Source organism: Halichondria panicea, chromosome 15 (genome assembly GCF_963675165.1).
Source record: "Halichondria panicea chromosome 15, odHalPani1.1, whole genome shotgun sequence".
In the NCBI taxonomy this organism is placed as follows: domain Eukaryota; kingdom Metazoa; phylum Porifera; class Demospongiae; order Suberitida; family Halichondriidae; genus Halichondria; species Halichondria panicea.
In genome coordinates this window covers 3,564,907-3,578,436 of record NC_087391.1, presented here as the reverse complement: position 1 = coordinate 3,578,436, position 13,530 = coordinate 3,564,907, and the positions used below count along the sequence as shown (strand labels likewise).

At 39.3% G+C, this 13,530-nt stretch overlaps 2 protein-coding genes across 4 annotated transcripts; one reads left to right on the top strand and one right to left on the bottom strand.

Annotated features, from left to right (window-relative positions):
* Positions 1–9: 9 nt before the first annotated feature.
* LOC135348358 (gamma-aminobutyric acid type B receptor subunit 2-like) lies at positions 10–4,916 on the bottom strand. 3 transcript variants are annotated; one of them, XM_064546538.1, is made up of 16 exons: positions 4,577–4,916; positions 4,229–4,366; positions 3,980–4,138; positions 3,785–3,892; positions 3,167–3,232; positions 2,955–3,119; positions 2,700–2,912; positions 2,565–2,631; positions 1,636–1,882; positions 1,454–1,580; positions 1,261–1,374; positions 1,059–1,205; positions 781–919; positions 542–726; positions 327–488; positions 10–204 (listed from the first exon to the last, which is right to left on the bottom strand). In XM_064546538.1, exons 1-16 carry the CDS (start codon positions 4,829–4,831, stop codon positions 163–165), a joined length of 2,334 nt encoding a protein of 777 aa, XP_064402608.1. In that variant the 5' UTR covers positions 4,832–4,916; the 3' UTR covers positions 10–162. The 3 variants fall into 3 exon arrangements, with proteins under 3 accessions (XP_064402608.1, XP_064402609.1, XP_064402610.1); XM_064546539.1 differs by having other exon boundaries at positions 2,700–2,897; positions 4,577–4,915; XM_064546540.1 differs by having other exon boundaries at positions 101–233.
* Positions 4,917–4,944: 28 nt separating this feature from the next.
* Positions 4,945–9,812, top strand: LOC135348361 (protein AAR2 homolog). Its single transcript, XM_064546545.1, has 10 exons — positions 4,945–5,146; positions 7,649–7,715; positions 7,822–7,906; positions 7,957–8,056; positions 8,145–8,357; positions 8,438–8,550; positions 8,723–8,782; positions 8,855–8,953; positions 9,121–9,209; positions 9,617–9,812. The coding sequence occupies exons 1-10, from the start codon at positions 4,956–4,958 to the stop codon at positions 9,764–9,766; spliced, it is 1,167 nt and encodes a 388-aa protein (XP_064402615.1). The 5' UTR covers positions 4,945–4,955; the 3' UTR covers positions 9,767–9,812.
* Positions 9,813–13,530: the final 3,718 nt, after the last annotated feature.

Genomic DNA, 13,530 nt, shown 5'->3' with positions numbered 1-13,530 from the left:
TTTCACACATCATTGTTTGTGCAGTGTACAATTTTATGTGGCATGCCAAGTAGTAAACGGCTATGGTGTAACTCCCTTGATAATTAAGGGACAATAAAAGAATTGCTAACACACACACACACATTGCAGCAAAATATTGGGTCTGTAAACTCGATCTTGTGTTCAACTCTGCTTGTCATTCAGAACATTGCTGTCATTCCTGGCCTGTGTGCATGTGTATGTGGTCACCACACCTGTGTATATAGACTGAATTGAGTGTTATAGTTAAGCTTTTTTTGTAGCGGTGTAAAATTAATGAAGTTTGGTAGTGCTGTGACTTAACTTACTTCATCAATGGTTGTCAGTTTCGATTCAAGTGTTTTCACTTTTCGTTGCAGGTTTGCTATCTCTATTGTATCCGGTGCGCCGGTGGGGGCAGCTGTGTTAGCGTTATTGGCTGTTGTTGGGAAAATTCCTAATCCTTTGGGGTCTTTACACAAATGAATTGCCTGCAGTTTCAATTCTGTGATGTATCTGCATAATTTTTATTAGTATTACGTACCTTAGAAACAAAAACCACACCAAGTATCACTGCACTAGCAAGACATATTCCCACTGCGTATGTTCCAGTATAGACATTTAAATAGGACCTGAATATCAGCGTGATCAAAAATGCTGCTGCAAGCACTAGACCCGTCAGATAAAGCACGAAAACAATTTCTTTAGAATCATTCAGAACTTTCACCTAAAAGGGTCAATAAATCATCCATCAGGCAAAACTAGAAACTTTGAAACTTTCCTTGACTTTTCGTATTTTAAAGGCCAAAAACACAGCTGTGAAGTGGAAGACAGCCTTGTAGCCTAGTAATGGTATAAGCCAATGTTGTCTGTATGTAGCCTCACAAGTTATCACTGTGTATTGAATTGGGATTCCATTGTCCTGAACATAAAAAAAGTTTTTCATGCTCATGCTTCATCTGTGATTAATTTGCAATAATAGTTGTGTGTTTCATTTTAACATAATTATTATTATTATAGCTTTATAGCTAAATTTACAAAAGTTTGCTGACTTTGTTTACATTAACTCCACCATCTCTGCGTTCCACATCAGGAATGATTTTGGCCTGTTGTCTGGAAGTAGGGAAGCTTGTGACAAGAGTGAGAATTATGACATCAATCAGAAGAAGGAAAGAAACAAACAAAAACAGATGCCAATCTTTCAGTGGCTGCAAAAATAGCACAGTAACTCCTTGGTGTGAATGAAATAACTTTTTTACTAACCCTCTTTCTAGCTGTAGCTTTGGCATTTCTGCAAACGTAATAAACTCGCAGCATCTTAGTGTTAATTGTTCCCAGGCAGAGGAGGTATCCAATCGAAGTAAACCATGGGCGTATCTATCATGGTACAATAGATATAGTTTGTTGATAGACGTACTGTATACACACGCATAAAATTAGTGTTGTCCCAACTTACAACACAGAATATATTAATGGTCGACTTGGACAGAGGAGGATAGACGAAAAGAAAAACAGACGTGTTAAAGATGATTACACCAATTCCAACAAGGTAGTTGAGGTTTGGACTAGATAATCGTATCAACCTGAATAGTTGGGGTGAAATAGTACATGTACAATAGTTATAGTGAAATTGCTGACCTTCTCTTTTTGTATACAGTCATAAACAGCATACCAGCTATTGCAATGATAATGTTGCACCCTGCAAAGATATATGTTACTACAGTAACTGCTAGCTCTGTATATCTCAGTTCTATGATAGTTGAGCCATCGGAAGGAATGGTGTCACCCCAAATAATATGTTCTCTGCTTTTTCCATTGAGTAAGCTCAAACCAGAACAATTTATCAGCCCCAACTTCACAAACTGTCCAGTAGAATTGCCAGATTCTGCATTAAAATCAAAATTTAGAAAGGTAGCCTCCTCTCCTATATAATTATAGTGTGCAACAAACAGAATAGGAGCTTTGTATAAACTGTTATCACGATGCAATCTTTGTAAATACAGTACATGCCTGGGTAATATGATGGGGGTCAATATACCTGGATGATACAGGATGCAGACTAAAGCACCACCCACCATGCACTCTATAATACAACTCTTGCCCTAGCTCGGGCTCGAGTTGTATTAGCGCTGTACATTCCTTGTGAGTCGTTCATGAGTAATAACCTAGAGAATAGCAGTAATATATCTACGTGCATGGTTATGTGCAATTTTTTTCATCTTTTTTTTTTATTCAGTCGTGGATAAAATGAATACTGATTTACTTTTGTGTGTGTTGAACTGTCGTGGCCAGGAAGAATTCCAAAATTGTCATAATTAACTATTATTTTTGCCATATATAACCGTAGTACTAGAATACTCTGCAGATGGAAAACCTTTGCGAATGAGGCAAATCAGCAGAAAAATTGACCCTTTGCGATCTTACTAAATTGCGTCCTGGCAAGGATCTTATGTAGTGAGGTTTTGCGAATTGATCAACCCTCGCAAAGTTCACATAATTATGTTTGATGCTCTAGTAATACAGTATATGCCTCTGAACCCTGTTAATGTTTATATATATATAATTACCATTTTTGAACTGGAACAAGAAATATTCTTTCACTGATCTCTGCTGAGCAGTGAAGGACACATCTCCCTATATAGGTATTATAGGGAGGCATGCATGTCTACAAATCTGAACAAAATCTTTTGTTGTCTACTCACGGAAAATCCCCTAAAGTTGATTTCGTTTATGTTTGCTGCTATTGTAGGTCCAACTTCTCTAACATGCCCAGGAGGTAGTTGAAAGTGGCTCAACACAAGCGATGTATTGGTTTCATTAAGTCCGTTTATAATAGCCATCACTGAGTCCTGGGCTAGAGATCTCAATAAGCACACATTAGTATCGTTGCTCTGACTTTTCTGTAAAAACACAAGCTGCCTAGATCTAGCATACAGCAAACTTTTTGAACCACTCACATTGCAATCTGTATGGCTTGTCAGAGTAGTATTGATTAGCATGACACTTTGATTATTTAAGAACATCTGTAGCTCCTGATCATCACACTCTTCAGATCCTAACCACCAGTATTCGTAGGAACCTAGTGTTATCCATACATACTGATATTGGATGACAAGGGAGGCCTGCAATGGGGTATCAGTATTTAGAATTGTGTGCTGGTGCTCAGTACCTTGCAAAGAAAACGTCGAATCAACTTAGACTCCATGTTCAGTATAACTATTCTGAAGGAATTTTCCTGTTTGAATAGAGATACATCTTAAAATTGCATGGAGTATGCATAATACCAGGTGCACATAAAGGGAAGGAACATCTAACTCACAGTTGCTTAGAATAGCTGTTATCTAAGTGTAGGGGTGTGGTAAAAACTGAAAATTAACCCACAAGAGAGGTGCAATAATTATAGTAACATTTCTCTACGTCGATTATCCGGACACCTTGGTTCTAGGGGTAGGCGTATGCCAGATAATCAGATAAACCACGCCTTAATCCACCCACTGATAAACAACAAGTGCAAATTTAGTGAACGTGGGCATCTGCGCATGCGTAGGTGATAAACATGCCTGTGTCCAAGGTAACAGCTGTTAATTGCACATGTGCATTATGCCATTAAGGAACAAGCCCATTTCGCCAAGCCAAATATCCAAGGTTCCGGATAATCGAGGTTCTACCTCATTATAATCATTATGGAGATAGTAATTTTGGTCAAACCGCCCATTACATGCTCCGGCCTTCTCTTTATGTGCTCCTGATAATACATGTGAATTATGAATTGTAGGATATGGCTCACCACAAGTTTATTTATGACTATGTCGTGGAGTGTTGCTCTTGAAATAACTTTGCTACTTACAACTGATATGTTTTTGAAACTGAATCTTTCTTCCACATAAACAGCCACCTGGATACGTGTAGCATTGATAAATACTTGTTTACGCTAAAATGATCAAAAACAATATACGTATATATGACATTCTCTATGGCTTGCCTTTCTAAACATTTCTTCATCTTGTGAGATTATTGCCACTCTATGCCACTCGGGAAAAGCATCAATAAACGCAATTACTCCATCCATTTGTTTTGTAAGTGTAGGGTAAATGGTAAATAAGAATTCATTTCCATCATGATAAGATGGAGCCAATGAAATCTAATATATTAGATTTACATAATTATAATTACATAATTATAAAAACATGAGGGAATTTCACTTATACTTGTAAGACTATTCTTAAATTACCAGTGGTATTTGATAAAGCCGAGAGATTTGAGCCACAGCATTAGGGACACTGTAGCAAGCTGGTCCAATTATCGCCACCTCATTCGGTGTCTTGAAAAGTCCACCAAATAAAACATTTTGAGCATCAGTAGATGTACACTGCAAAATGGTGCGCATAAATTATACACTCTTCACATGTTATTGATTAATTGTACGAGTTTTAAGCATTGCTATAAATGTGATGGTGTTTGTGCCTACATAGTTAAGTAGAATTTATGCAAACTTATGATAATCTAGATAGATCTAAGTATTAATATCTGAGAAAATGTCTACAATCGATGTGATGATTAAACCAATACCTTGACTTACATTTCCACAATATCGTATTGTGATATTCAATGCCTTCTCCTGCACCTTGTTAATGGAGTCTTGTACTGCTGTGTTTATCACGTCTGAATAGCAGTTTTTGTCAGTTGTGTCAAAGAGCATGATGTGCAATTGAGTGGAATCAGGACTGGATGAGTTAGCTGCACTTTGGCTGAGATGAGGGCAGATGCAAACAGCAGTGCAGAGCAGCAACACAAGATAAGCAACGTATGTTAATGATTGCCTTGCAGAACACATAATTCAGTCTCACTTAAAAACTTTTTCTCATCCAATGCTGTGGCCACGAAACATTTGCTGTGGGAAACATCATAATCAGTCATTTGCTGTGGGAAACATCATAATCTATGGATCAGTTTTTCTGATGATCACTACCACATCTAAAAGCATGGATCCAGAGTTGGCAAAGAAGCTGTTCCACGAAGGAGCCACACTGGTTATCCTCGATGTGCCTCAAGGCACTGAGTTTGGAATAGACTACAACTCTTGGACAGTTGGTCCCAAGTTCAAGGGAGTGAAGATGATTCCTCCAGGATTTCACTTCGTTTTTTACAGGTATAGATTTTTAATAGTTGATGTATTTACAGCACCACCATAAAGACAGCATCACCATAAAGCCATATGCACTCCAAAGCCATATGCACTCCAAGTGTTTTCAGCTCCTCTGTAGATATTGATGCATGCATGGCCTGGAGGATATTCATTTTATTTAGTGGTGTTAAATAAATACAGAAGGCCGGGTGTACGCACGAGATCAACTTTCACGAGATCAACTATCAATTCTTACCAGATCAACTTTGCATAAGGTCAACTCTCAGTAGATCAACTCTCATAGAATCAACTTTTCATAGAGTTAACTCTACTCCTGAAATCAACTAAAATCTACTCTTCAATCAATTTAATTATAGTAGGGAAAGGTACTGAGTAGGGAAAGGTACTGAGTACTATTAATTTATATATCTAGGCACAATGCATTTATTCGCAATGGTTCAATTCATCAAGACAAACCGAGGAGGAAAGTTTAAGCATACAAAAATAAGAGACAAAAATGATTTCAATTATGGAGGTGCAAAAACCATAAGGCTGGTTGCCCAGCAAGAGCCACTTCAGAGGGTTTGAGTGTGGTTGTAAGGGGAACGAATGATCACCCACCCAATCCAGCTGAGATCATACTATACTATACTCAAGTTGCCATTGCAGGAATGAGGAAGAGGGCCAGACGAGCATGATCACCCACCCATTCCAGCTGAGATCATACTATACTCAAGTTGCCATTGCAGGAATGAGGAAGAGGGTCAGAGATGAGAGTAGGTTCTAGGATGACAAAAGCAACCCTCACCTAAATGAATCGAATATACATGCAGAGAGAGGAGGCAGTGACCAAAGCGAAGATTCAGAGCTACATGTCTGGAGCTAGCCACAGAGACGCAAGGGTCAACACAGGAGGCATGCCTCTCAATGCATATTTATATCAGCGCGTCAAGCATCTTACTGGACTTTAATCTCTTTTTTGTCATTTTAAATTCTGGTTCTGAGTTGATCCTATGAAGTTGATCATTTGGATTCTGTGAGAGTTGATCTACTGAGAGTTGACCTCCTGCAAAGTTGATCTGGTAAGAATTGATTTCGTGGGAGTTGATCTCGTGAAAGTTGATCTCGTGTGAGGTAATCTACAGAAGGTTAGCCGAGGTCAAAGTTCGCGAATTGACTCAAGTCCGAAGATGGTCGGCTTATTGGATATTCAGATGCTGACTATGCTAATGACCCAGATGATCGGCACTCCACAACAGGAAATTTATTTCTTCTCAGCGGTGGACCAGTCAGTTGGCTAAGCAAGAAACAGGGTATCGTCACCCTGTCAACGGCTGAAGCAGAGTATGTTGCCCTCAATTCTCTCATGAATTAGCCGCCCTTCCAGGATAGTGCAGACATTCGGTCTAGATGCAGCTGTAGCCTCGTTCCCAGGCCAATCGCTAGGTCGACTCCTAGGTCTGGTATTGATTGTATCTGGGCGTGATTGGAATTCGCTCAAATGAGCGAATTCCTAGGGTCTGGTATCGATTGTATCTGAGCGTGATTGGAATTCGCTCAAATAAGCGAATTCCTAAGCGATTAGCTACCTGTGACTTGACAATGGAGACTTCAGTTTTGGATTTCGATGGAGCAATAGCTTACTCTCTTGAAGGAACAGGCCCAGGCCCTCAAGCTCCTGTCTGAGGGAAAGGATGTGTTTGTGTGGTTCCCAACAGGGTATGGCAAGTCTCTCTGCTATCATTTTTGATGGACTACAAGCTTGGTAGGACCAGCGCTTCCCTTGTCCATCGACATCCAGAACTGAAGTCTCCATAGTTGAGTCACAGGTCGCTATAGCTAGCTTTCTAATAAACACCTTTAGTGTTTACATTGTAATCGCTTAGAAATTCGCTCGTTTGAGCAAATTCCAACCACGCCCAGATACAATCAATACCAGGCCTAGGAGTCGACCTAGCGTTCAATTGAAGACGGATCGGCCTGGGAACGAGGCTAGATGCAGCTGTAAAAACAGAGACCAAAAAAGACTTGTGTGCCTATGAGATACAGTAGACTCTCGCTATTCCGGCTCTCTGAAGTACGACCACCTTGATCGATATACCGGCCATTTGGTTTGGCACAAATTACTACGTAGCTGTTTACTGCACAAAACTTGCCCTGAAATGCGGTCACTCACCATTTCGTGTACTGGGTTTTAAATGTAATTTTATACGTTTAGATATTAAGTTTGGGTGTGCTTTGGCAGATAAAACTGGATTAGAGAGCAGAATGATTCATTATCCTCAATACAGAACCGCAAAGTAAGTCATTAGATTCAAGGTAAGGTCGTCTTTAGCCACGGCTATTTCCTGAAATGCGGCCACCTCGCTGTTCCTTCCAAGCTGCACTGTCCCAAAGGTTACTGGATTAACGAGAGTCTACGTACTCGGAGGGCGCTGTAATTTAATCTTTCACGGTAGTCAAATTATGCACCTTTTGTTCATGTTAAAATAAAATCAAGTATAATTATGTTGTTTCGTTTATTAGTGTTGTGAGTAAAGATAAAAAGGCTTCTCCACGCACAGGCTTCCTGCATTTCTTCAAGCAAAAGGAAGTAAGTATAGGCCTAGCACCTATAAAAATCAAATCGTGAAGTGTATTATAATAATGTTGAATATACTACCCCAACTGTTGTTCACTGTTGATACAATGATGTTTAGCTGGTGGTACGTCGATGGGACAAAAGTTTAGAGGTTATTTCTAGTGAAGGTATTCTTTCAGAAGACGAAGATAGACTTCGTATAAGTAAGTGCCAGTGGTGTTTTGATTACTCTGAGAGTGTATACATACAATAGGCTTGATGGATCTTGACTCGTCTCTGGGAGCATACCCTTATGAGTCGCTGAAGAAGTGGGTTTCTTTGTCCAACTATGTCACTGAAGAGATTGTAGCAACGTGAGTAATACTATACTCAGCCATTCTATGCAGCAACTATAATATTATATAGATAGCCTCTGTAAGTTTTTGCTCTGTCTCCTCCTAGAGTACGGCCACACAATGGCTGTGTATCCTCTGTCACTCAAGTACGGTCAGATGACGTTCACTCTGAGAAACTACAGAAAGAGTCAACCCAGGAAAGTTCGAGTGAGCAGCTGTTTGCTGGTGTTGGTTACTTCACTGCAGAGAGCATAAATTCCACCGACAGTCAGAGCACGCCACAGTGCACACTTCAGGCAGAGCCAGATTCAGTCTTAAGGTGAATACTGCGTACAAACCATAAAAACTGCCTCCAATGTGTTGAAGCTTAAAGAAAATCAGTGTGCTGTCTTCATTTAGATTCCACCTTGTTTCTACTAAGTATCCAAAAGATTCAACTCCAGCACAGATTTCTCATCATTGTATGGATTTTTCGTTCACTCTTGAAGAAATGCTGAAGCGTTATTTTACAAGTTAGTGTCATAATTATAATTATTGATTAAAATAACTTGTCCTAGTCCTGCTCTTTTGCAGCATTAATGCATGTACCTTATTAGTAGAATATGTCCGGTTTACACCCATTGTACGTAATGTTCCATACTTACTTATAATTATTTCTAATGGTTGGCGCCCTTGATTCCCCAGGTGAGGATGAATTGCTTGGAGAACTGCAGTTGGCCTTCCTTTGTTTCCTACAAGGACAAGGTGTGTACCATGGCTATGCAAGTAGTCACTGTGAGCCCATAACATAATGCCATTCTTTTCGTATTTTTACAGTGTATGATGCGTTTGAACACTGGAAGTCCCTGGTTCAGTTGCTCTGCTCTTGTGAGGAAGCAATGAAATGTCACCCTAAATTTTTCTCAAACCTTATATGTAAGCTAATGTATGTGCCCGCCGCCATAAGTTAGTACGTACAAAAGTAGCAGTTCAACATGTACCAAAACTCGGGCAGGACTATAGGCATTTAATTTTGGATGTGGGAGTAATCTCGGTAGAATACGATTCATGTATCACTAATAAAGTACTTGTATTTTATACAGCTGTTCTTCACTTTCAACTGAAGGAGATCCCTAAAGATTTTTTCGTGGACATTGTATCCAGAAAAAATTTTCTGACGACCACATTGCAGGTGAGTGACTTGATTTGTATTCTGAAGCTTAGTGTGGGTTCATTCTTGGATAAGAAACATGTTCTTTTAATAATTATTCCGCTCTTGACATATACAATAGCATTCTAACTGTTTCATGTACACATGGACTTGGCAGTAGCGCTATAGAAAAGAAGAATTCTTACATATACATCCAGGAGGGGGGACCCAAATGAAGGTCTGGTGGCATTGCCTCCCCAGGAATATATTATAATGGTCTGAGATTGTAGTTAGAGAAATTTTATCTAAACGATGGACTTTCAGGGGGAAAACTTCACTGCTCCCCATCGCTTACATTCAACCCCTGACCTAGCTCAAAATTAATTAGCAAATCTAGCAAAATAATAACATTGATTAACTCGTGATTAACTATTATTTTGTGTTTGCAGATATTCTTCTCAATTTTGGAGGCTTCAAATGGCAGCTTGGATGCTAGTCTAGTCAAAAAAGGGCTGAAGTTTCAGGATAGTCTTAACAAACAGTTTAAATGGGATTTTTCTGTTGAGCCAGACGAGTATGCACCAACTGTTGTAGACTAACTGTTCGTTTTGTATTTGCACCTGAAATTTGAAAACCTTACTCACATCGTCGTCCTCAATCATGGTACGTGCATGTCCAATCTAATTATAATTATGTCTGTTGTGTACAGTGTATCGTATGCTAGGTTTCAATTAATTGCGAGTTTTTGAGACTCGCAAAGGAGAGAGCATGCACATACAATTCATAATAGCTAGACTAGAAATGCACAGTGTCATTCACAACTGATTAACTGTATGCATTCAAAACCTGGTATACATGTACATGTACGTCATGAAGTTAGTTGTGTTCATGTATGGAAACGAGTAGGAATTATGAGTTTAGATATCCAGACACCAACTTGTGAACTTTTCTGAATTGATAGAAGTTGTTGTTTGTGGTTTTCATGGCACTGTCTTGTTAAAGGCGAATCAAATTATGCTAGTTAAATTTATTATCTTAAAACTATTGTCCATCTTATAACATCTACTTTATTGTAACTCAAGAAAGAACTGCATGTTCATGATCCTTACTGAACTCCCACCAGTATTCACACAATGTCTATGTAGAACGACTGGTTATCATTGTCTTTGCGAGGCCACATCTGAATAGGAACACCTGTTTTTCCACTTGGAATATCGATCATTAGACCATCGTCCCTGGCATAATTCTGTCATCACCGGCTCCTGGGATGAGTCTCCACAGTTGCTGCTGAGATGGCCGCCCGGAACCGCCGATTTTGGTGGACAAACTGACTTTATCTCCCTTGCTTGGATCAAGTGGAGAAGTAAGCAAAAGTGAGGGCTCAGTTTTGCTTGCAATTGTTAAAACACCTGGGATTCCAGTGCACTGGTTGTCAAAGACCCACTGTTGGTTAGCTGAAGTAAGAACAAACAAAATTAACTTTCTTCAACTAAAGCAGATTAATGCTTACCAGACCCACTAACTGGCTGAATCGAAACATTATCTCCCTGTGACGGAGATCCACTTTGTGGAGTCACAACTTGACCCCGCTGGCGAGTTGCTACAAGAAGTGCCATGGCTCGAGAATATTAATTTTGTTTGTTTTATGTTCGAATTAGGTCGTTAGCTTGCTGTTCTTACTACTTGAAGTTCAAAACATATCGCTTTTATATTATGTAAGTGGGTTGGATCATTTGGTTTGGTTTTGTACGAAGCCAAGGGAATCAATATAATGTGCCATGCTTTGTAACGATCGCCCCATAATTGGAATACGGTGATTCCGTCAGGCTAAACAAAGCTCTATAACTACAGTAACCTGCAGCATTTAGTCATCTTGTTTCCTTCTATAGAGAATAATTATTACATTTTTAGCGAACCTGGCCGAGATTTGTTTTGCTACGAAGCCAAGGGAATTAATCATTGACTATAATAGTATTTATGCAATTCCATAGCTTTCCGTCCTCAGATCACTACAAGGTTATCGGAGATACCACCGATTAAGAAAGACGGAAAGCTGGAATTGAATACAAACAACCTTAAATGAAGCTAACAGATTTCACTAAGAATATATAGTTATTATAATCTAAGCCGTACAAAACATTTGCAATGCAAACATTGTTAAGATTAGCCTGGGAAATGAGCGGGGGGGAGAGCAATCCGTCACAATGTCATTTACAGGTCTATAATCATATACTTGTTATTACATGCGCATGGCTATGAGTGCCACAATTATCTATATACTACAAGGGCCAATAAACTGCTCGTGACAAATTGCTATGTAATTAATTTTGTTGCCTTGAAAACCACCAAATTCTGCATAATTAAGAAACTAGCATAGAAACCACTTGCGGCATAGATACGAGAAGAAAAAAATATGGTAGTTTTGTTCTGTTGTTGGTGGCTGAATATTGTATAGTATGAGCATCGAAACCATGTATAAAAATTATGCTGTCTAGTAAATTTACCACAGGAACCATATATAAATGTGTCACGTACTATAAAATCAAAATTTGAAGTATTGGGTGCAGGCTCTCTGGTCTCAAAAAGGTCACTTTGCCCCAGTGCAACATGCCATATACTGGCACTGCTATTCCTTAGATCTCGGAGGACAAAAGGCAACAAGAATTCTTGACATGTACAATACAGTCATGTATACATGTAAATAATACATGTACATGTAATAGTTGAACCATAGATATCAAGTGCATGTAGCCTCGATCCCAGGCCGAGTTTTCGCTTTTATAAGGATTAGGCAAACAACTAACCCTAGCTCTTGCCCTTAACCCTAGTTGTTTGCCTAACCGTTATAAAGGGAAAACTTGGCCTGGGATCGAGGCTAGTATTGGATTTGTAACCAGGGCAGATGTATGTATTCCCTCGGGAATACATACAACTGCACCAGGTTGTACACTTAGACTACATTACATCATCTGTAATTGATCTGATTGGCTAAAAACAGTAGATTACATGGAAGTATAATGTACAAGAAGGTACTTATTGAAGTTCTCAAAAGTTGAAATGAAAGTTTTAGTGAAAGTGACAAGAAGATGACAAAAACATTATAAAAAACACAGAATGCAATAGTTTGTTCAGTAATTATCTATTCTTTCCATGTCCACTGTTGCTTTGTATTGCTTTTTCCAGTTGGGCATGGGCAGGGGGGCCAGGAAGCATCAAAAACACTTTAGCAGTCGCTTGACACCTTCTATTGAGGTTCCATGCTGGTCCAGTCTGCTCTATACCCCCCTCCACTCCACCACAGAGCTTTATTCTTCTTCTTGTAGTGTTGCAGTCAGTTCTAGCATAGTTCTAGGTTCTTTTTACTTGTCTGTTCTTTCCAGTATCTTCAAGAAGCGTTTCACAAGCTTTACTAAGTTTTACTGTAGTTTTTCGTTGTTTTGAAGCCGTCTTCTTGCATGTCTTTTTCTGTCAACTGGTGTCTCTCACAGCTCTCCAGCTCGTCCAGCTCGCACAAATTCAATTTCTGTTGCTACGCACCAAACCTGGCTTTTATAACCACGCCTCGCGCATGCGCAATGAAGTCCAAGTTAGATAGACCACACCCACTCATAGAATATGCGTCTTAGTAACCGCCTTGGTTACGGTTAGATTCCCTTGGCTTGCGCCTCGGGCTAACCGCAACCGCGGAGGTTACATAGACTCATAATTATTCTACTCTTAGGTGTAGTCTATCCTATACATAATTGATATAGAACCTTAGATAAAAATATTGGGAGCGCTAGCAGAGCTTTTCTTTATTTTGTCCCCTTTTTGGAGGTTCAATTGCTACCAGATATTATACATGTACTATCTGCACATACTACATGCATTAGTCTAGTAATGGAATTAATTTGTGCAAAATGTGTATGTGAATTACTACTATACATAAACTCTACAATAATTAAATTTAATTGTAAAAGTCATGACATGCGTGCACGAATCACTACAATTAATAGCCTCCTTCACTTTGAGGAAAAGCGGCCTGGGATCAATTAAGGCTATACAATTAAGTGCTATAGTGTATTTGGCCTGCGTTAATAATTTATTAATGACAACAATTAAATTAATGCACTGAACATGTAGTTATTTGTCACACATGTATGTCGGACCTCCTCTGTCAATTAATGGTGCCATGCATATAATAATTATGCAATTTTGACAATTTTACCATGCCTGAATGTTCTAGAATTCAGGAGGCCTACGTACATTAATTTTATTACAGCCCGAGTGTAATTATGCCTCGAGGCGTAGCCGCACGAGGGATACGGTAAAGCTGACTGTGTGTGTGTCTGTCTGTCTGTCTGTCTGTCTGTCTGTCTGTGTG

What these genes read in the sequence shown, in the direction of transcription:
- LOC135348361 (XM_064546545.1), top strand. Translation starts at nt 4,956, where the DNA reads ATGATCACTACCACATCTAAAAGCATGGATCCAGAGTTGGCAAAGAAG. An exon ending in TTTCACTTCGTTTTTTACAG is followed by an intron (nt 5,147 to 7,648) that starts GTATAGATTTTT and finishes TTCGTTTATTAG; the next exon opens with TGTTGTGAGTAAAGATAAAA. An exon ending in ATTTCTTCAAGCAAAAGGAA is followed by an intron (nt 7,716 to 7,821) that starts GTAAGTATAGGC and finishes AATGATGTTTAG; the next exon opens with CTGGTGGTACGTCGATGGGA.
- LOC135348358 (XM_064546538.1), bottom strand. Translation starts at nt 4,831, where the DNA reads ATGTGTTCTGCAAGGCAATCATTAACATACGTTGCTTATCTTGTGTTG. An exon ending in TCAACTTTAGGGGATTTTCC is followed by an intron (nt 2,632 to 2,699) that starts GTGAGTAGACAA and finishes ATACCTATATAG; the next exon opens with GGAGATGTGTCCTTCACTGC. An exon ending in CCATTAATATATTCTGTGTT is followed by an intron (nt 1,375 to 1,453) that starts GTAAGTTGGGAC and finishes GTACCATGATAG; the next exon opens with ATACGCCCATGGTTTACTTC.